The sequence below is a fragment of the Tupaia chinensis genome, unplaced genomic scaffold (genome assembly GCF_000334495.1).
Source record: "Tupaia chinensis unplaced genomic scaffold, TupChi_1.0 Scaffold000597_1, whole genome shotgun sequence".
Taxonomy (NCBI): domain Eukaryota; kingdom Metazoa; phylum Chordata; class Mammalia; order Scandentia; family Tupaiidae; genus Tupaia; species Tupaia belangeri.
In genome coordinates, this window is record NW_006160114.1 from 587405 (window position 1) to 609357 (window position 21953).

A 21953-nucleotide genomic window follows, 5' to 3' on the forward strand; every position below is an offset into this window, starting at 1 on the left:
AGAGGAGAATGGAGGAGAAGGGATTGTGGCATGGCCATCCCCCCAGAGGGTGATTTCTCAGTTTCTGTCTCTCAGTCTCTCTCTGTCTTTCTAGTGAACGCACGTACCCTCACACAGATCAATGGTAAAAGGGAAATGGAAAAGGATTTACTTATATAGTCAATAAATGCAACCAAAATTTTAATAGGTTTTGCTTTTTTTTTCTTTTAGACGTATGATTTTTAAAAAATTAATTTTATTTATCATTATCATTATTATTCAACTTGCTACAGGGCATGTGTGCTCATCAGAGAGAGAGAGAAGAAAGAGAAGTCAAGTCACCAGGTCTGGGACTTGAATTGCTGCTGGCCTTACACAGCAAGCCACCTGCTGGGCCTATTTTGACAGTTTTTGAGTCACAGAAGATTTTGTGTGAGCCACAGAGAATCAACAGAAGACTGAAACAAGCCCCATCCCTAATGAATATACAATACAGCCAGAGTTAACAGCCAAAATTCTTACATTAAGGTTGGTCCATTTAACTATACAAAAGCTATAAAAAGAGCTACAACCAAATAAGCTCTAAATAGCAGATATTTTTTGGTAGATAGCAGAACTTTTTAAACCAACTATAACACTGTTGCTAAAACTTGGTTATGTGTGAGATTACATGCTAGAATATTCCACCAACTTGACGGCATGATAAAATCACTTGCATTTGTCTACTCTGGCCCTTATCACACAGTACTTTCACAGTGGATTTTCCTTGTTTGTCTTTCTGAATTTCAGAGCACCAGGAAGGGAAACATTCTAATTTATCCAATCCGGTATTCTCAAGTATTTAGCACCATGTTGGCACAGAACAATTCGATAAACATATGCTAAGTGAATGAAAAGAAATATGCTCCCAAGAATAAAAAGATTTAAATATTTCATTGTTAGGTTCAGAAAAAGTCAAACTTACTGAAACAAAGATACATTTAAATAGATAATCCAATGTCTGAGCGCTGGACCCACCCTACACATTTTCAAGTATCTGAATATGTTTGAAATATATACTGTTGGAGCTCATAAACCAGTGACTGGTGTTTTCACATGCTAAGTTGGAGAAATAGCCTCTGAACCAAAGTCTATCTCTGATCTTTTCTTTGTCCCCTCTCTCTCGATCATCTGGGTTCTTTTTCTTCCTAAAGTGCAGGGAAGGACTTTACTTTGATGTTCTATTATTGGACTCACCAAAGAAGAAAACAAGTCCCTTCAGTCTTCTCCCCACGGTTTCATTAACTAACCTCACATAACAGGAAGGAAGACCGACGAATGTCAACATACCTAGACAGATTCTGTCACCGGTTACTGTCTTTCAAAGCCCATCCAGTTCTCAAGAAGAAACATTTACTTACCAATGTCTGAGCGCTGGACCCATTATTTCCCCCTAAAAACCGTTCACTCTAAAATTGCCTGCACCCAATTTTCCTCTCTGACATAGAGAGGGTATTAAAGCCACAGCCATTTGCTCCCTTCCTGGAGCTTACAATTTTCTATGGCTCCCATATACAAATGTACACATCAAAATAAATCTATGTGTGCCTTTTCTCTTACTTAATCTATTATTAGTGATTATCAGCAGAACTTTTGAGAGGAGGGACTTTTCTTTCAACCTACAGAAAACAATATACAGAAAACAAAACAAACCCTAACGGTGGCAGAAAATGAACACCATAAGGGGGCACTAGTGAGCTATATTTCACCAATGAATATAAAGAACAATTACAGCTAACAGAGTATTTATTATATGCCAAATTTTGTTCTAAGTACTTTGAATGTATCCATTAATTCACTCCTCCCAACCTATGAGGTAGGAACTATTGCTATCCCATTTTATTGACGAGGAAACTGGGATACAGACTGGTTAAGTCACTCGTTCATGATTACACAGCCAGTAAGTAGAGCTAAGACACAGCTTGAGACAGTCTGGTTCCAAGATCTGCTTCTTCAGTCACTACGCTACTCTGCTGGTATACCGTCATTGATTTACTTTATTAATAACTATGCCAGGTGGAGTCAAACTGAAAACACTTCTTCATTACTATATTTGAAAAACAATGATCATAGACTTCCTAATTTGTATTTAGTTTTAACTTAAATGTTACATCTAAATTATATTATCCAGAAGTAAAAGGGAAAAAAAAATAAAAGAAAAAAATTAAAGTAGTAAGTATAGATTCCTCCCTATAATGGGTATACAGTTTATTTCAGTGAACCTGACAGTACTAAAATTAAATTTAGCAGAATACAAAATATAAAGAAATAGGTATAGTAAAAATAGGCAGAATTCAGACTCTGAATTTACCTTTTTAAAAATAAATTCAGAGACATTAGCATTTAAAATAGAGTGCGCTTATGAGACAGACATCAAATCCTATTACAAAAGTGACTATTACCTCCTAATGTGACATTTCCATGTAGAAATCGTCCTTGATAAATAAGTCGTAGAATGTTTGGACTGCTGACCTGTTCTTCTTCCCAATCTGAAAAGAATCCAGTAAATGAGTCAGGTGCATTTCATTACTTAATTGAAGTACAATAATATTGTGTTGTTTTTTCCCCAAATAATTATTATTTTATTTATTATTATTTCTTAATTTAACGAGAAAGAGAGAGAAAGTGAGAAAGCAAGTCTTCAGGTCTGGGACTCAAAGGATGGTCGACTATGTGGGAGTCCAGCCTTAACTACCACGCCACCTGCTGGCCTCCAACAGTATTGTTTTAAAAGTTCAGATCCCAAATCTGTGAGTCAGAGAAGACAAATGGAGCTTCCTACTAATTGAAAAAGTCACTATACATACATTAACTCCAGCCTTGGTTCTTGTTTATTCTTCTTATCAAATAGCAAGAGCTAGAAAAAAGACTACTTTTGGGACAAGCAGTTAGTGTAATGGCTCTGTCGCTGGACTCCCATGTAGTCAACCACAGTTTGAGTCCCAGACCCGGTGGCTTAAAACTCGCACCAGGTGCATGTGCGTGCGTGCCCAAGATCCTGAAAGAAGAATGGAAGAGAGGGGATTGCAGCGGGCCATCCCCCCTGGGGGGTGATTTCTCGCTTTCTGTCTCTGTCCGTCTGGCAAGTGCATGCATCCTATAGCAAAAACCTCTCGAGTAAATAAATAAATAAAAAGACTAGTTTTTGCTTCTTAAACAATACTAAAATATGTTAAACTGTAGAACTCAAGTTTACAAAATTAACATGTAAGTTGGGAAAATCTAACCCAAGAGAAATATCATTTGAAAATAAAATTCAATTACCAGTTACTAAAAAGAATATTATAATGTCCCAATATTTGTACCTGTTAAAATGTATATTCCAGGCTAAATACAACAGGTTTAAGAACAATTTTTAAGAAAAGTTAATACACTAATAGAGAATAGCAAAAAATTAAGTGCTTACTTTTGAACAATATTGATTATTTTATTGTCCTTTTAAAGTCCATTGGCAAACATTACAGAAGATACAACTTTAGTTCACTTTATTCAAAATGAATACTCAGAAGAAGGCCCCCAGGGACCAGAAGTTAGTATAATGGCTATGTCGCTGGACTCCCATGTAGTCAACCGCGGTTTGAGTCCCGGACCCTGTGGTTTAAAACGCATGCTGGTGCATGTGCATGTGTGCTCAAGATCCCAAGAGGAGAAAGAGAAGGGATTGTGGCATGGCCATCCCCTCTGGGGGTGATTTCTTGCTTTCTGTCTTTCTGTCTCTCTCTGTCTTTCTGGCAAGCACATATGCCCTGCAGCAAAAACCTCTCAAAAAAAAAAAGGAGGCCCCCAAATAATGTGTATTTGAAAACACTATACAAATATAAAAGGATAGGATGGTAAACACAGGAAATGAAAAGATAAACTGGTAAATAGAATGGGTACCAGAATGTTTAATTTAGCATATAACTTATGTTATAATAAAATATGGAACACCAGTTGGTTGAAATAATGATTTCAGGACACTGGGGTTATACTAGGGTATGGAGTTGGTAATTTTCATTTGCTTGTATATTTAACAATTTGCAAATTCTTTTGTCAGTAATTCTAATATGATGTGTTTGTTTCCTATAGAAGCTCCTATTGCCAGGAGACAACTGTTAGTGTAAAAAATAGTTAAAAATGTTCTGAAAAGAGTGAGTGATAAACAATACAGAAGGTAAGCAGAACTGACCCTTAACAACGTGGGGATTATGGGTGCTAGCCTCACACAATTGAAAATCCACACATTAACTTTTTTTTTTTTTTTTTTGAGAGATTTTCACTGTAGGGCGCGTGCGCTCGCCAGACAGACAGAGAGAGACACAGAGACAGAAAGCGAGAAATCACCCCCCAGGGGGGATGGTCACGCCGCAATCCCTTCTCCTCCATTCTCCTCTCGGGATCTTGGGCACGCACGCACACGCGCCCGGCGTGAGTTTTAAGCCACCGGGTCCGGGACACAAACCGCGGTCGACTACATGGGAGTCCAGCGACATAGCCATTACACTAACTGCTGGTTCCCCACACATTAACTTTTGACTTCCTGAAAATTTAATGTTTTAACCTTCAAAAACTTTTTAACTTTGCTGGTGCCAGCAAGTATGGTGGTTAAGGAGATGGACCCCGCATGGTCAGCTCTGTGGGTGGAGTCCCAGACCCGGTCACTTGAAAAACAAGCCAGGCACATGTGCCTGCATGCCCAAAATCCCAAGAGGAGAATGGAGGAGATGGAACTGTGGCATTGGCATGGCCATCCCCCCGGGGAGTGGATCTCTCTTCCTGTCTCTATCTCTCTGGCAAGATGTGGTATGGGTGGCATGGCCATCCCCCCGGGGAGTGGATCTTTCTTCCTGTCTCTATCTCTCTGGCAAGTGGATGGTATGGTTAACAACCTAAAAGTAAACAAACAAACTTTTCAACTTTGCTTTTAACAAAAGTGGTTGATTAACACATATTTTGTATAGTGTATGTATTATATACTGTACTCTTACAATAAAGTAAGCTACAGAAAAGAAAATGTTATTAAAAAAAATCCTAAGAGCAAATGTTTACAGTACTGTAATGCATTTTTCACTATATTTACTGAAAAAAAAAATCCTGTAAAAGTGGCTAAGTGCAGCTTAAAACTGTTGTTCAAGGGTTGATTAGACTTTTCCATTTGACTTTTATTGAGTGCTTAAAATGATGAATATGAATTTGATAAAAAACTATTGCTTCTCAGTGAGTCTGGCAAAAGAAACAAGTGCAGGAGAAATGAATGTCAGTCCTTCCCAGCTTCCTACCCCATGTCTTTTCTCCTTCCCCTTTTTCTCCCCACAAGTCTTTGTTGCTTTCTAGCTCCACTGATCCCAGGTCTCTCCTCTTTAGAAGAAAAATCTAATAAACCTCTTAACACTTTAGTATGAATTACCCTGTTTCCTTTCTTCTAAAATTATTGTTTAGTAGAGTATTTCTGGTCAAAAACTAAGTGCTCTATAGATATAAAGACAAATGGTTGTAACTGTCTAATTCATAGAAAAAAAAGGCTAATATTACAAAAATATTTAAAACATTTTTTTGAAATGAAGAGGACTTATTTCATTATCTTCTAGCTTGTCACGATTTATACATACTTCATTGGTGTAGTATACTAAATCTCCCTTTTCTTTTCTAAGGATCAGCAGTGTAGAGACCTGTAGAACAGGCTTAAAGGAGGAATTTCAGGTATTATTTACATATGCTTAGTGGAATTTTTTTTTTTTTTAATCTCTGATCCAATAACATCTTTATGTCTGTCTGACTATTCTACCTACTAGCAGTATTTCCACTAAAGCGCCTAAGAGTATGCTAAGGAAAACAAATTCCTCCCAGGAACACATTGTTTAAAGTGTTTTCTTCTATTGATTTAATATTTACTATACCTTTGTTATTAGCATCAATAAATACATATACTTGCTGACTTCAGTGCATTATACAATATAAACCTAGATTTAAATATTTCATATGAATAAAATTAAATTCTTTATTCCTTACAATGTCTTAAATTGTTGATGAGCTTATTTGTCAAAACAGAGGAAGGATTAGGAATTTAAAGTTTTTTTCATACAAAATAAGCAACATCTACTTGAAAAATCAATTTTAATACCAGTAGTCCATCCATTCATCTGGGATACTACTTACGGCAAAGATGTATACCTGATTCTTACCTTTGGTTATAATTAATTCTTTTAAGGAAATAAAACTTATTATCTAAGTCAAATCATTATGAGAATAAAAGCGTTTCTTTCACCTCAAGTTATAATGTTGACTACATAAAAAAAATTGAGGGGGAGTTTTCTTTTTCTGCCTTGTGTTCTTCTCTACAATATTCCTCTATCAAAAGATATCTTTACCCACCACCCTAGCTCCCCCAAAAAACATGAAAGTCATCTTTTATGGCACACTTAAGCACATCCATCACTCTTAGGTATTTAAAAATGTTTCTCATATTGATAGTTATCTGTCCTGCCTGGCTATGGAGAAGATCTAATATTAGAGCCCCAAGTTTAGCCTACTTTAACTTTTCTGAAATTTCTTCTTAGCTATAACCGTTAGCCTCAATACCTGCCAGATTTAGGAACGAGTCCCTTGGTTATCAATAGGAAGTAGTTCGAAGTATTCTGAATCAGTGTTTCTTAAACTCAGGCCTAAATCCGTAAAGACATTCTTAGGATCCGAAAATTCTATTAGAAAACGTTTAGATTATGCTTTTATTTTAGTAATAATTTGGAAGACTATCTAGATGACTGAAATAATCACTTTATAACTAAGTGAAGCCTTGTGACTTTAGTACCCGAGCACGCCCAAGGCTTACGATTATACTGGCACCAAGCAGTCAGCACTTCTTTAACTGTCAAAAGGCTGAGGACTAAAGAACAGAGGCTGACTTATTGTGTAAATGATGCATTCTCTCTAGGACAAGACTGAACGACAATTTGGTACACTGTGTGAATAAAGGTTTTGTGGCAAATCTGCAGATAACTAGAATTATCATTCCCCATGCAGGAGGCCATGCCAAACTCAATAGTCTTCATTTGTGGTAAAAGCAGCGAGCTGCCATTAGCAAACATGTATTATCTGGCACATTAATAATGTTAATCTGAACATTACTGATTTTAGAATTACACTTGAATTTTCTGTATAGCTGTGTTTTAGTTGTATAGTTGAAATGAATTAATAATAAAATTGAGTAAAATCAGCTGAAATAGTCATATCACTATGGAACGTGCCTTAAAGAGGTCAAAATGACACTTGAGTGTTTTCAAAGGAAGAACATAAACTGAAGATCCATGTAAGGGAGGCAGAACAGTCTTACTATGTAGAAAAGAACCAGAGGAAAAAAGGAATACCAAACACTCTCTTCTAATTGCTTGTCATGGATACTGGCATGAAAATGCAAAGATGTAAATGAACTGTTCACCTGCTTAACCTTGTGGTATTTAAGGGAACATGTGAAGTGACATGAATTAGGAGTTAACTTTGTTTCAACCTAATTCTAAATAGGCTATGCACAGAGTAGACCAAAGAGAATGCATTATAATATGTGAAAGATAGTTTTTTTCCTTTTCCTTTGTATTTTGGTATGAATAGCTTTATTAATAGATATGAAAGTATATGTTTACCATTTTGTTGTCTTTCTTTTTAAAAAATATTTTTCACTTAACATTAAAACACTTATGCAAAAACAGGGATTTTGTGTCCAGGTTACTGCACAGAAAATTTGGAATGAGGGAGTTGAAGAGCAAAATCTACAAAAGGATACAAGAACCATCTTTTAAATCTGAGTCTTATACTCTCAACTCTGCACTTGTTCTTTTATATTTATAATAACTGCTTCAAGGGACCAGCAGTTAGCATAATGGCTATGTCGCTGGACTCCCACATAGTCGACTGCGGTTTGAGTCCCAGACCTGGTGGATTAAACTCACACGGGGTGCGTGTGCGTGCGTGCCCAAGATCCCGAGAGGAGAATGAAGGAGAAGGGATTACAATGTGGCCATCCCCTCTTGGGGGTGGTTTCTCGCTTTCTATCTCTCTGTCTCTCTCTGTCTGTCTGGCAAGCACATGCGCCGTATAGCAAAAACCTCTCCAAAAAAAGAAAAAAAAAAAACTGCTTCAAAATGTTTTGAAATAAGGTAAAGCATAAAGAATATACATTATTCATCCTCAAGAGAAAAATGCCACTCACCCATTGGCCAATTGTCATACACATGCTTTGCAATGTCTGAAGCAGAATCATTAGGAGAAAACAGGAACTCTTTTGTTTTTCCGCTTACCAAGATGAGGCGCAAATTAATCTGAAAGAAGACAAAGATTCTTTTAATATAAATCTTAACATTTTTAAAGCTAAAAAACGACCCCAGGCTTTTTTTCATTTCAATCACGTTCTAAATTATTATCAATGCTATTTGTGGGTTTTATTTACTTAATTCTATAAAGCTCTTAAAAAATTTTTTTAAGCATAGAAATTTGGAATATGTATTTCTCATCATTTAAGATACTTATGTGGGGGTGCTCAGACGTACTTGCCATAATAAATGAAAAAAGGAAAAATCCATTATAATTTAAAATGTAACCCCCTAGCAATGTTCAGAATCACACTTCTACAAGATATCACTCCTATTACTATAGAGTACATAATTCGTATTAAAAAAACTCATAAAAATATTTATTCTGTAGATGTCAACACTAAACAGAAAAAACGTAACTAATATTCATTTTTTTGGGGGGGGAAAGGTTTTTGCTATAGGGCGCGTGCACTCGCCATACAGACAGAGACAGACAGAGAGACAGAAAGCAGGAAATCACCCCCCAGGGGAGATGGCCACGCCGCAATCCCTTCTCCTCCATTCTCCTCTCAGGATCTTGGGCACGCACGCACACGCACCTGGTGTGAGTTTAAGCCACCGGGTCTGGGACTCAAACCGCTGTCGACTACGTGGGAGTCCAGCAACATAGCCATTATGCTAACTGCTGGTCCCACTAATATTCAACTTATTAAACCTCATCTCTAAATCAAAACCAAAAAATAGCTGTACTCCATTTTTTAAAAACATGTAACTAAGAGAAAATAAATTATATACAACTTTTTATCCTATAAAAGTTACCCAAACTTAAACAAATTAACCAGAAACTATACTTTTTTTTTTTTTCTTTTTTGGAGAGGTGTTTGCTATAGGGCACGTGTGCTTGCCAGAAAGACAGAGAGAGACAGAGAGACAGAAAATGAGAAATCATCCCCCGGGGAGATGGCCACGCCACAATCCCTTCTCCTCCATTCTCCTCTCAGGATCTTGGGCACACACGCACACGTGCCTGGTATGAGTTTAAGCCGCCGGGTCCAGGATTCAAATCACAGTCAACTACATGGGAGTCCAGCAACATAACCATTATGTCGTCTGCTGGTCCCCAGAACCTATACTTTTAAAGAACTTTATTATTATTTTAAGAGGAGGAATCAATAATAGTCCTTTACTACTTTAATCCCAACTGCCTGATCATTTACTTTAAGGGCCCGGACAGGACATGAGGCCCAAAGGATACAGATTCACCTTCAGAGAATGCTCTAAGGGGCATAAGAAAATTGAAGTGTTTGAGATCCACTGGACTCACATTTCCACGTCAATATATATTTGCTAACATATTTTCCAAAATGCTCAATTTTTAATTTTTTAAAAAGGAGTATTTAATGTTATTATCATTATTATTTTTTAATTTGACCAGAGAGAAACATGGGGGTGCGGGTTGAGAAAGCAAGTCACCAGGTTCTAGGAGTCCAGCACCGACCGCCATGCCACCTGCCGCCAATGCCCCAACCCGGCTTTTACATTTTTATCTATCATAATTAACTTGATGGCCTTTTAAAACTTTATTCATTAATTTCTGAGAGCGAAAGAGATAGGCAACCCTATGCCCCCTCCCCACCATACACATACACACAGGGTCTTCATACTGTGATCCATGCCCGGTCATGGCTGGCCAGGATTACTCACACATGTGTGTGCCCAGCTTGTACAAGGAGATCTTGGGAAATGAACCTGGGACCTCCCATGTAAGCCTGGAATTGCAGAGCACTGTTACTACAGTGCTATGATCTGGCTCCAGTGTGATGTTAACTTTTAAATCTATTATATTCAGAGCCAGACAGTGGTGCAATGGTAAAATGTGATGTTCTGTGAGGCTGACCCACATAGGAAGGTTGTGGGTTCATGTCCACAGACTCGAAGATGACAGATTGATATTTGTCCATGGCCCAGGGTTGGCTGGGGCTAAGACTGGATCATGGTACTGGGATGCTAGAGGGAGTATTGCCTCTTTCTCTTTATCATGAAAGAAGTAAAAATTAACTTTAAAAAAATTCAGAAGAACTAAACAATCATCTTATCTATTAATTTCTTCATTAAGTCACAAAATACAAGTGTGGTTTTCTACAACTCCAAGCCTCTTTTAAGAACATAAAGGAGACCGTACTGAAGTTGGGTTTGGTCCAGAGCTAGCTGAGCCCTGGGACTAGGCAATCTAGCCTAGCTTCTTTATATATAAAGAACAGAGAATGTCATTGTACTAGTTTGAATTGTGCCAGATTCCAGGTTACCTAAGCCCTAATCTTTGGTTACCAATATTTTTTTCTATTAAAAATATCAGGAAATCTTTTAGAATATCAGAGTCTACAGTGAATAAATCAATGCCCACTGCAGCGGTCACTGATTTACTATCATAACCACCACCATGGTCAATGACATTCCAGTGCCTTAATACTTTGAAAATGTAAGTTATAAAAAAAAAATCTATATTCCAGATGCAAAGCACTTTCAATATATACAGAATTTCTTCCTGCCTTTTCTAATTAGAAACTGCATTAAAGAACTTTAATACAGGAAAGATCTGATGAGATCATACTGCTATAAGAAGTAATATGAAACTTTATGAGTTTCATTTGAACAAGTTCAAGTAGTAGTATGCAATAATTAAATGATAAGAAATTCATCTCTGGGCCAGTTCCATGGCCTAGCGGTTAGGCAGCCAGATCCCACATGGCTGATTGCATGGTGTAAGTCCTCGGCCTGGAGGCTTGAGGAATATGCTGGGCTTGTGTGTGTGTGTGCCCAAAATTAGAAAAGGAGAAATAAAGGAGGAGGAACTGCAGTATAATTGTTCCCCATGAGGGGTGCTTTCTCATCTTTTCTCTTGCTCTCTCCACAGTACGCACGCACCCTCTACCAAATGAGGAAAACAAAAAAAATTCTATATATACTTCCTAGAGAAAATAAGTAGTCATTTTAAGGAAGGAACCTAACACCTATGAACAAATGTGAATTTTAGTGCTCACAGATGTATTACTATTCATGGCTATCTCTTTACATATGAATGCTAATAAATACATATTATACTCTAAACTTACATGGACTCTTTCAACAGACTCAAACTACCACATAAAACCTTTTAGGCATTAATACTCAGGAAATAATGCCTCTCATAATGGTTTACCCACATGCGTTTGGTTAACTAGAAAAAAAATAAATAAATTCAAGTTTCCTAAGAGCTGTGTAAATGATATGAACCTACTAGTCCTTGAAATCATTTTTTTTTTTCTTTTTTGAGAGGTTTTTGCTATAGGGCATGTGAACGCACCAATAAGACAGAGAGACAGAAAGTGAGAAATCACCCCCCCCCCCCCCCGGGGGGTCGGTCAAGCGAGAAATCACCTCCCCCCCAGGGAGGATAGCTACGCCGCAATTCCTTCTCCTCCATTCTCCTCTTGAGATCTTGGGCACGAATGCACAAGCGCCCAGCGTGAATTTAAGCCATGGGTCCAGGACTTGAAACACGGTTGACTGCATGTGAGTCCAGTGAAATAGCCATAATGCCAATTCTGGTCCCATTTGAAATCATTTTTTTAGTTTATTTGAATTATAATACTTAAAAGTAATAAAAGAAAATAAAATTTTTTCTTTAGAATACATAAAGGTGACACTAAACTTACTCTTGATTTTCCCTTCTATTAATATGAAAATGAAAAAATGATAAACAATAGCACATCCTTATCACAGAAATCTATGCAGATATTAAAATGACATAAGATATAGATTTATATGATTTGACAGGGGACTATTCCCACAACACATTAAGTGAAAGAAAACTGGCTATAAAGTGGTACTGTGGAAACAAAAGAACGTAATTCTAGTTGCTATGAACTACTGTTCCCTTCAAATCTCTTATGTTTAAGCTATAACCCCCAAAATGACTATATCTGGGGATAGGGTCTTTAGGAGATAATTAAGGTTAAGTGAGGTCATGGAGCCGTAATCCATATTGTGACCTATAAGAAGAGAAAAAGAGGAAGAGTGTTTGTTGCTTTTAAAATGGAACAATATATTACCATTTCAAAGAGTACCTCGTGATCATTTCAGAATATTCCTAATAAACTCAATATTTTTAATAAAGCTATCAAGTACTATATGAGGATGGACTTTCAAAATAATTTACATAAGATTTACTTAAGTGTACATTCCCTTTAAGAATATAAAAAATAAAATTAAGTTTTTTTTTTTTTTTAAAGCTAAGCACAGGAATATTTAAATACAGCATTTAAAAATGAATTCACAAGACAGTCATGGATCCTCTGAAGACTATTTACTGAACCTAAGACTTTCTATTCTGTAAGCCTGGCCAAAGGAATCATTTATGGATATCCCCTGCTTTTCTCTTATTTCTTCCCACAGGTTTAAAACCAAAAGCAAAAGCAAAACTAAAACCAAAACCAAACAAAACACGCACAAACACATGCCACATACTAGTCCATAAATATTGCATTGTTTGAAAATTCACAACACATTTTTGCACAGAAAAATGCATCATGACTTTTCCAGTGACCCAATATAACTGTCCAGGTTCACTGCAAAGTTCTCCTCATTTTCTGTTTTAAAACTGACATATATCACTGTCACTGACAAACTGATATTTTTATACTTCAAAAATCAATGTACTGGGGACCAGCAGGTGGCATGGTGGTTAAAGTCACATAGCCAACTGAGGTTTGAGTCCCAGACCTGGAGGCTTGCTTTCTTACTTTCTCTTTCTCTGTCTTGCTCTGGTGCGCACATTTGCCCTTTAGCAAATTAAATAATAATATCTGTTAATAAATAATTATTGAAAAAAATAGTAAAATAAAATTGAATAATTAAGAAAACAAATCAATGTTCTAAAGAATATATTTATCTAGATGTTAAGAATACAGGAAACGGGGACCAGCAGTTGGCATAATGGCTATGTCACTGGACTTCCATGCAGCCAACTGTGGTTCAAGTCCTGGACTTGGTGGCTTAAATTCATGACGGGCACATGTGCATGTGTGCCCAAGATCCTGAGAGGAGAATGGAGGAGAAGGGATTACGTAGCGTGGCCATCCCACCTGGAGGGTGATTTCTTGCTTTCTATCTCTCTCTGTCTTTTTGGCAAGCACACATGCCCTATAGCAAAAACCTCTCCAAAAAATAGAAAAATAAAAAATAAAGAAGGTAGGAAACATCTGATCTCTTTATGTGTTTGACACAAGTTTTAAAATTATTGTTTAATGTTTATAGATGGGCATGAATTTTTAGTTTGACACAGATCCTAATATTTCTTCCTTATTCACACTGGCCTGCTTTATACACTTAGAATTCTTGTGTTGCCCCAGAAAACATTCCATTGTATCTCATGGCAGAGTTCGAAAGTGTCTTTGGGCTCTAAAATAAGAACAAAAAGCAGGATGAGATTTTAAAATCTACTCAGTGGACCAGTGGACAACCTAATTACCCTTCTGGGTAAGGAAGGGGAACCCAAATATGACAACTACAACAATAAGTCTGTAAATACATAAATCTAAAAATATTTATCAAGTCTTACAGTTAAAACTATCTAAAATTAACAGTTAAAGACTGCTTCAGGAAAGAAGCTTATGTTCAAAATTAAAAATAGCAGCCATAATCCTACAATGTTAAATTGTCAAGTAAAGTAACCCACTGACTGAAACACTTCTAGTACATGGCACATGGTAGGTGTTCAACCAGTACTTGTTGACTAGTTGTTTCAATTTTTTCACTTTCAAGATTCAAGCAGAAGTATGGACTGGAAAACTGGAGCCAAAACTTATATTCATGTTTCAGTGCTCTGGGCACTGTATCAAATGATCAGTGCAGTATGCAGAATGGGAATGGGTAAATAATCTTTTCTTGGTAGTGTCGTGGACATGTGGCTAGTTCAAATATGTAAACAACTCAATTTTTAAATCTCTTGGGCTCTGGACCTGTACTACCAGAAACACACCATCATTATTACAAAGGCCATTATTTAGCAAGGCATTTTGAAAGTAAAACTAATTCTGAGCCACCATACGAGCACATTGGGTCACTGGAAAAGTCATGACACATTTTTGCATAGAAAAACTGAGCCAGGTAACGTCATGACTTTCTTGTTAATCTAATATATGTTAGACCTAGTTTTCAAATGAAGATAAAGACCAGGTTATTGATTTGGAAGATTAACAGATTGATCCTGACATGGTCAATATTTGCATCTATAATACCCTGTTCCTATGATCAACTAGGAAGAAGCATGAATCTGCCTTAATATGCAGTCTATTTTATCTTAGAACTTGTAACTCCAATGTAGGAAAACATGGAATTTCCTTAATTTTCTTTAGAAAAAATATTTCTGAAAGTCATCACCCAGATAAGTACCTGAATATACAGTTTGGTCAGTAGTTAATTGTTCCTATAACATCCATCTTAATCAGATATATAATGCCAACTGTCTATATATAAATGTATGGTGATTTCTGTAAATGTGAACTAGTTCCCTTCAAAATATATATTTAAATATGTACTATTTAAATAGTTATAATCAAAGTAAATCAATCTATTGTAAAAAATACCTTTAAAAACCTCTGCTTGTGGAGTAGTAGGATCCTCAACACAATAAAAATGGGTTAAAAACAAAGCCCTTATTTATAGCTTAAAACGTGATCTAGTTTATGTACACACTTGTCTAAAAAGAAAATTTAATCAGGATTCTGAATGAGATAAAGCTCGTATTATGTAATAAAATTCCCAAGAGATGGCATTTTGCTCATCCAAATGAATTACTTATTTTATAGTTACTTTTAAGGCAAAACAAGACTATTTTGTGGCATAGAACTACCATGAGCATTTACTATAAGGCGAATGGAAGCAACAGAAACTCTTCAATATATGTAATTTCAAGTTTAAAAGTTTTCAAAGTGCCTTTTCTATTTGTTTGATTATATTAACTTGGAAAAATCTCATCCAGTTCCTAATTTGCACAATCATCTGACAATTTTCAAGAATTATTTTATTTTATCCATCATTAGTATTTGTTTGACCTGAGAGAGACAGAGAAAGAGGGGAAAGTGAGAAAGCAAGTCATCAGGCTCAGGACTCAAACTGCTGTCGGCAATGTAGGAGGTCCAGCACCTTAACCACCATGTCACCTGCTAGCCCCCAACAATGTTTTTAACTGGCCATGAGGGAATAAAAATAAGGGAAAGGAAAGAGGGGAAAATGGAAGACAAACTGACAAGAATGGTCTTTGGAAATAAAACAGGCAATTATAGAGATAGATCATATCCTTTAAAAATAATTAGGACTGTTCCACCAAGAGACCAAGATCACAAAAAGAGTTCCCAATTTTCTGAGAGTCCCTTAAGAATAAAATGAGTATTGGGGTACTCTATATGCAGATTTTCCCTGGGGAGAAGGAACAGCAGAAGCAGCTTTGCCTTTGGCAGTGCTCATTCCTGCCCTTTATGATAATTAGCACTAAGAAGCAAGTGGCAGTAGGAAAGCTGTTGGTTCCCCTTTGCAAATTACTTTTAAAAAACTCTCAAATTATCTTGACTAAATTATGCTGAGTGAGAAAAGCCAATTCCAAAAGATTATATATCCATTATGATTCCATTACATAACACTCTTGAAATGACAAAATTATAGGATGGAGAAAAGATTAATTTTGGTCAAGAGTTCAAAACAGGATAAGGAAGAGGGCGGCTGCAGCTATAAGATAATAGTACGGGGCCAGCCAGTGGCACAGTGGTTAAAGGAGTTGGATCCCACATGGCCTACCACATGGTATGAGTTCTAGAATCCGTGGCTTGAAAAAAATGCCCAGTGCGTGTGTGTGCATGTCCAAAATCTTGAAGGAGAAAGGGAGGAGAAGGGGTTGTGATGCGACTACTCCCCATGGTGGGGGTAGGGGAGTGCTTGCTTTCTCTCTCTCTCGCTCTCTCATAAGAGCATGTAAAGAAGAGTAGTATGAGGAATCCCTCTAATGGAACTGTTCTGCATCTTGACTTGTCACACACATCTACACCTACTAAAACTACATATCACTAAAGACATACATAGACATAGAAGCACACATAAAACTGGACAATCTGAATAAAGCCTATGGATTCATCGATACCAATTTCCTGTGGTACTGTACTGTGCCTATGTAAGACGTTACCATTAGGGAAAAGTGGCAAAAATATATGGAATTTCTCTGTATTATTTCTTATAACTGTATATGAATTTATAATTTTCTCACAATAAAATGAGGTATAAAAAGCAAATATTTAGCTTTCTAAAAATTATATGGTATTCGTTAACTCATGTCTAGTTATTTTTCTTATTTGCATTTAAAGATGAATAGTGCTTTTAAAAAATAATTTTGTATTAAAGTAGCTACTTGATGTAGGAAATAAAAAAGATACAGGGCCAGAAGGTGGCACAGTGGTAATGCAATCTTCTATAAGGTTGACCCACATGGGAAGACTGCAGGTTCTCGTCAAAGAGCTAGCTCAACATGCAATGTGTGCCTGTAACAATGATTCAGGGCTGGCTGAAGCTGGGGTGGACTGGTGCATAAGGACCCAGTTACTAGTGCTGCTCCCCCAAATGTCTCTTACGCTCATGGGAGAAATAAAAAAGAATGAGGAAAAATAGAAGTGTATTCAATTTCTATGTAAGATTGAATTTAAAAAGAAATTATTTGAACAATTATTGTGCGAAAATATAGTAATTACGTATTTAAAAAATTATCTTTCTATTCATTCATTTATTCAAATGTCTGAAACAGACACTGTACTTGATGCTTGGATTACCAAAGATTTAATATAAATTTCATAACCTTGAAGCTATGAGAGACATATAAACATATGACTATAGGAGGGAGGGGTAGCTAGGATATAAAATCCTAAGTGCTCAATAAGTATTTCCTGAATTAATTTTTTAAATAATAAAAAAGAAGCATATGGGTCTGAGATTTGAGAGTAGGGTATGACACAGTGAATAAAAAAGTAAAAAAAAAAAAAAATCGCTTGCCATGTATTGAGAGGCTTATTATGCAAAAGGTCTTCAGAAAGTTCATTAAAAATGCACATTATGTGAAAAACTACATGGGGATTTCAAAATTTTTTGCAACAAAATAAACTTGAATTTTAATTTCATTTGTCTACAAACTTTCTGAAGTCCCCTCATATTTGGGGTACTGCACTTAGTTGCTCCACCTAGCCCCATCTCTGCAGCAGGTGCTACAACCCTCGTCTGTGGAAATGCATTCAGAGACATGAGTAAATAGGTGAACTCAGATGTGAACTCAGGAGCAGTGAGGACACAGTAACCATCTCTTCTCTGCTCTGAAGGCAGAGACAACAAATTCCTCACCCTGATCTCTGACGCAACTGCTTATTCTCGGACATCATCTCCACTCCTTCCTGCTAAGCGCCAGCCACAGATGGCTTCTTTCTTCCCTCAAACTGCCCAGTTCTTGTCTCAAGGCTTTTTACACAGTTGTTCCTTCTGCCTAGAATGCTCTGCAGGCCCACACCTCCAAGCTCAATTCACACACTTCGCCTTACATATATTTGAGAGGGGATGACATAAATGTACTCCACTGAACCTAATCATCCTGAATAAAAAACAAAACAAATAAAAAAAAATGGAGTAAGAAAAAAAAGTACTCCTATTCTCCATTGGAATGAGGCAACGATCATATTTGTGGAGAAGTTCAATAAGACAGCTGTGAAAATAGATTGTAACTTGTCAGAAGACACATCTGAATTCTTATCTATGAAATGTGTGCAAGGAGTTGTAAACTAAGGTTCACTGAAATTTGCTACATGGGTTAAAGCTATGGACTATCTTTCTACATTCTTTTCGAGCACTTGGCATAATGTAGATTCTATGTATACTCATGCCATCACTTACTGACAGGCATATAATCTTAAGAAATGGGTCGTCAGGTGATTTCTTTTGCAACTATCATAGAGTGTACTTACATAAATCTATTAATAGATGATAACAGCCTCATACACATCTAGGCTATATGGCATAGCCTATTATACAAGCGTACTTCAAGTTTATGGAGAAATAAGATTAAAGCATGAGTTTATTTTGGTGCCAAAAAATTTTAAATCCATGCATAGTTTTTTCATAATGCACATTTTTCATAAACTTTTTGAATATCCCTTGTAATCTGTGGGATTGCCATCATATATGGGGTCCATTTACTGACGAAAACATCTTTATGAAGTATATAACTATGTATTAAATATTAAATCCTTATAGTAGGATTCTTTATTTTGGATTAGAGAAACATTTACCTTTCCTAAGAGGTATATAAAAGAGAATTCAAAAAAGACCCATCTCTTCATTTACTTAGAAATTTAGGGTGGGCCAGAAATCAAATCCAGGCCTCTGTCAGACCTCAAACGACATAATAAGCAGTCACCAGCCTGCCCTTCCACAGGTGGACCAGAAAATTGCTTTGAGGAGAATTTTTAGGTCTCGTGTCTCCATAATTTAAAATTTAATTATTAGGTTCTTGGGAAAGTCATGATGTATTTTTGTTTATTCTGTGCAAAATGGGTCATGACTTCCCTGATGACCCAATATTTTTGTTTGTTTGTTTGTTGGAGAGGGTTTTTGGTTTTTTTTTTGCTATAGGGCGGGTTTTTTTTTTTTTTTTTTTTTTTTTTTTTTTTTTTTTTGCTTGTGTTTTGCTTCCTCATTTGTGCCGCAATCCCTTCTCCTCTGTTCTCCTCTCGGGATCTTGGGCACACATGTACACGCACCCAGCGTGAGTTTAAGCCACCGGGTCCGGGACTTGAACCGAGGTCAACTACATGGGAATTCAGCAGCATAGCCATTATACTAACTGCTGGTCCCCCAATATTTTAAAATGCAAAAGAATTACATTCCAAAGCAACATTTAATACTTTCTGAATTATATGAACCATTCAACTATTTATTAATTAAAAAATTTTTGGCCATTGGACATCAATGAGAAGCTGTTGGGCTATAAAGATGAATGAACAGAAATAGTTAATTAGTCTGCTTGCATCCTATGCCCATCAACATTTCTTTCCTTATCAGTGAAGAAACAAAACTCTAGGTTCTTAAACGTACATTTCAGAATCAAAGTATGTAACTCAAAATATATAAAGCAAGCAGTGCTGGCATATAGTAAGCGACTAATTAGTTAGCTATTATCACAAGTTATCTATCATCATTATAACCATTATCAGTTTAGTAAATCACATGACACTGACTATATAATGCTCTTTTAGTACTGTGTAATAATGTACAATTATTTTAAAACTAGTTCGGGAAACTTCAGTAGAACTAAAATTCCATGAGAAAACTGACAATGTATTTTCTTGGGAATTCTTGCAAATGATTCTTAAAATGATCATTCTTGAGGCTGGCATGTTGCATGGTGGTTAAAGGCTCCCACATAGTCAATCACAGCTCAAGTCCCAGACCTGGTGGCTTGTTTTCTCACTTCCTTCCCCTCACCCCATGTCTCTCTCTGGTCAAATTAATAATAACAACAATAAAGTTAAATGAAATAATTCTTTAAAAAATTTTTAAATTATCATTCTTTTCAAGTTCCAAATTCTTGTAAACTTACAACACATGTTGGTGCTGAAATTATAGGTTTGTATTACTTTAAATCCTCACTATAGGGATATCCCTTTAAAACCTGCAACTAGGATATAAACTAGCTGCTTAATCTGATTTCATATATAATGGTAGCAATCTAATTTCCTATACATACTATTAATTTAATAAGAAATCTGAATGAAATCGAAGCCATTTCTCTGTAGCACTGGATTTCTATCCATATAAATTTTGTATTCTGAGTCTTTTTTCCCCCGACAGGGTCTCCCCGTGTCATGACCCTTAGGGATTCTGGATGCTCATCATCATACCTGGCTTTTAGGATGGGCCAGAAATCAAATCCAGGCCTCCCATGAGGCCTCAAACCAAAGAGTAAGCAGTCTCCAGCATGCCCTTCCACAAATGGACCAGAAATCTTAGCTTTGAGGAAGATTTTTAGGTCTCATGTCTCCCTAATTTAAAAATAACTGTTTAGTACAATCATTGCTGGCAACCAAGCACTGAAGACATTAAAACTAAAACTAAGGACAGCCAAAAGGGAGACTGACAAAGGCAAAGCCAACAAAGAGAGTTATTTTCTATAATTATATTTTCATGCATTTCAGGGAGATGACAATTCTCCTTCCTCTGCCCATCTCCCATTAGTGGAAACATGATGATGGAAGTTTTCTGCCTAAGACAGCCTGAAATCATAGGGACAGAAACGAATGCTTATTGAATACCAACTGGGTAACTGAAATTTTCCTTACAGACAGTATCTCCTTTGAAGAGTTCTAACACGTGTCATATTTCAGCAGATCACCTAGTTACTCTTGAATGCCTACATTTAGATGTGTCTTAGCGTCATTTTGAGCTTTCTACAAAACTCCCTTTGAGGTGTCTGTGAGTGTCAATTCTAGATTCTCTCCTTAATTACTCTATAGTACTATCAAATTCTCAGTGCTACTTTAAATTCTATACTTTTCACAATATTCCTCATTTAATACAGAATAACGTAAAAGCTTAGTCTCAAAATTCACCTAATTCTTAGAGAACAGACCACAGAAGAAAGGGCCTTAAGATACTAGCTAGTTAGTGGCAAAGTACAATAAAGAACCAGCTATTTCCTGGGCCAGACTTGCTCCGGCATACTTCATTGGTGCTCCAAAACACCCTCTCAGTACTTCCCCTCCATTTTCTAAATATTTTATTCATGTCTTACTCAAATAGCCACTGCAGAAGGGCTTACTTTTCTCTTAGGATTCATGAAATTTTTGAGACAAAATACTCCTTAATCAATATGCTACCTACTAACTCTAAATTAATCATGCATTTCTCTGAGCCATGGAACTTTCAGGGAATATAAATAGATGCTAAGAGAAAATGAGTTCTTTCTTAAAGCAAAATAGGTTTGGACATGAGTTAAAAATTTCAAATAATATGGCTGTTGGGGGCTGGGGGAGTGGACAATAAGGAGTTATTGCTTACTGAGTATTAAGTTTCAGTTTTGCAAGAGGTTAATTCTACAGATGAAACATCTAATGGTGGTAGGGCATTATGAATATACTTACTACCACTAAACTATACATTTTTTAAAGCTTAAGATACACAATACACAATTTTTAAAAGTATGATTCACTTAATTTTTTTTTAAAAATTTGTATATTTATCTACTTATGTTATGATTTTTCAAGCTGCTAGGTTCAGGGCCTGAACCATAGTTGGCCATGTGGGAATCCAGCACCTTCACCATCACACCACCTGCTGGCCCTGTAATATACAATTTAAAGTGTACAGTTTATTGCATTTTTAAAAATTAAAAAATAATCCATGAAGTTTTTTCACTACAAAACTTCTCAGAACCTTTATATGCCAAAAGGTCTTAGGGTAAAGGAGTCCTATACCTGTGTGTTCAAGACTGTCTTACTTTCAGCTGATCTTTCAGAAGACTGAACACAGGAATGTGTGTTGATAAATGAGGAATCAGGTTAGATGCTGTAGAAGATGAAAAGATAATAAGAC

At 36.4% G+C, this 21953-nt stretch overlaps 1 protein-coding gene across 2 annotated transcripts in view; it reads right to left on the reverse strand.

Moving 5' to 3' along the window:
• Window positions 1-21953, reverse strand: part of UBL3 (ubiquitin like 3) — a 91201-nt gene that overhangs the window by 4247 nt on the left and 65001 nt on the right. For both annotated transcript variants that reach the window (XM_006158419.3, XM_027775673.1), the window contains exons 2-3: window positions 8201-8309; window positions 2421-2507 (exon numbers count right to left, since the gene is read on the reverse strand). In XM_006158419.3, the coding sequence (XP_006158481.1) occupies window positions 2421-2507; window positions 8201-8309 (196 nt within the window). The remainder of the gene's footprint in view (window positions 1-2420; window positions 2508-8200; window positions 8310-21953) is intronic.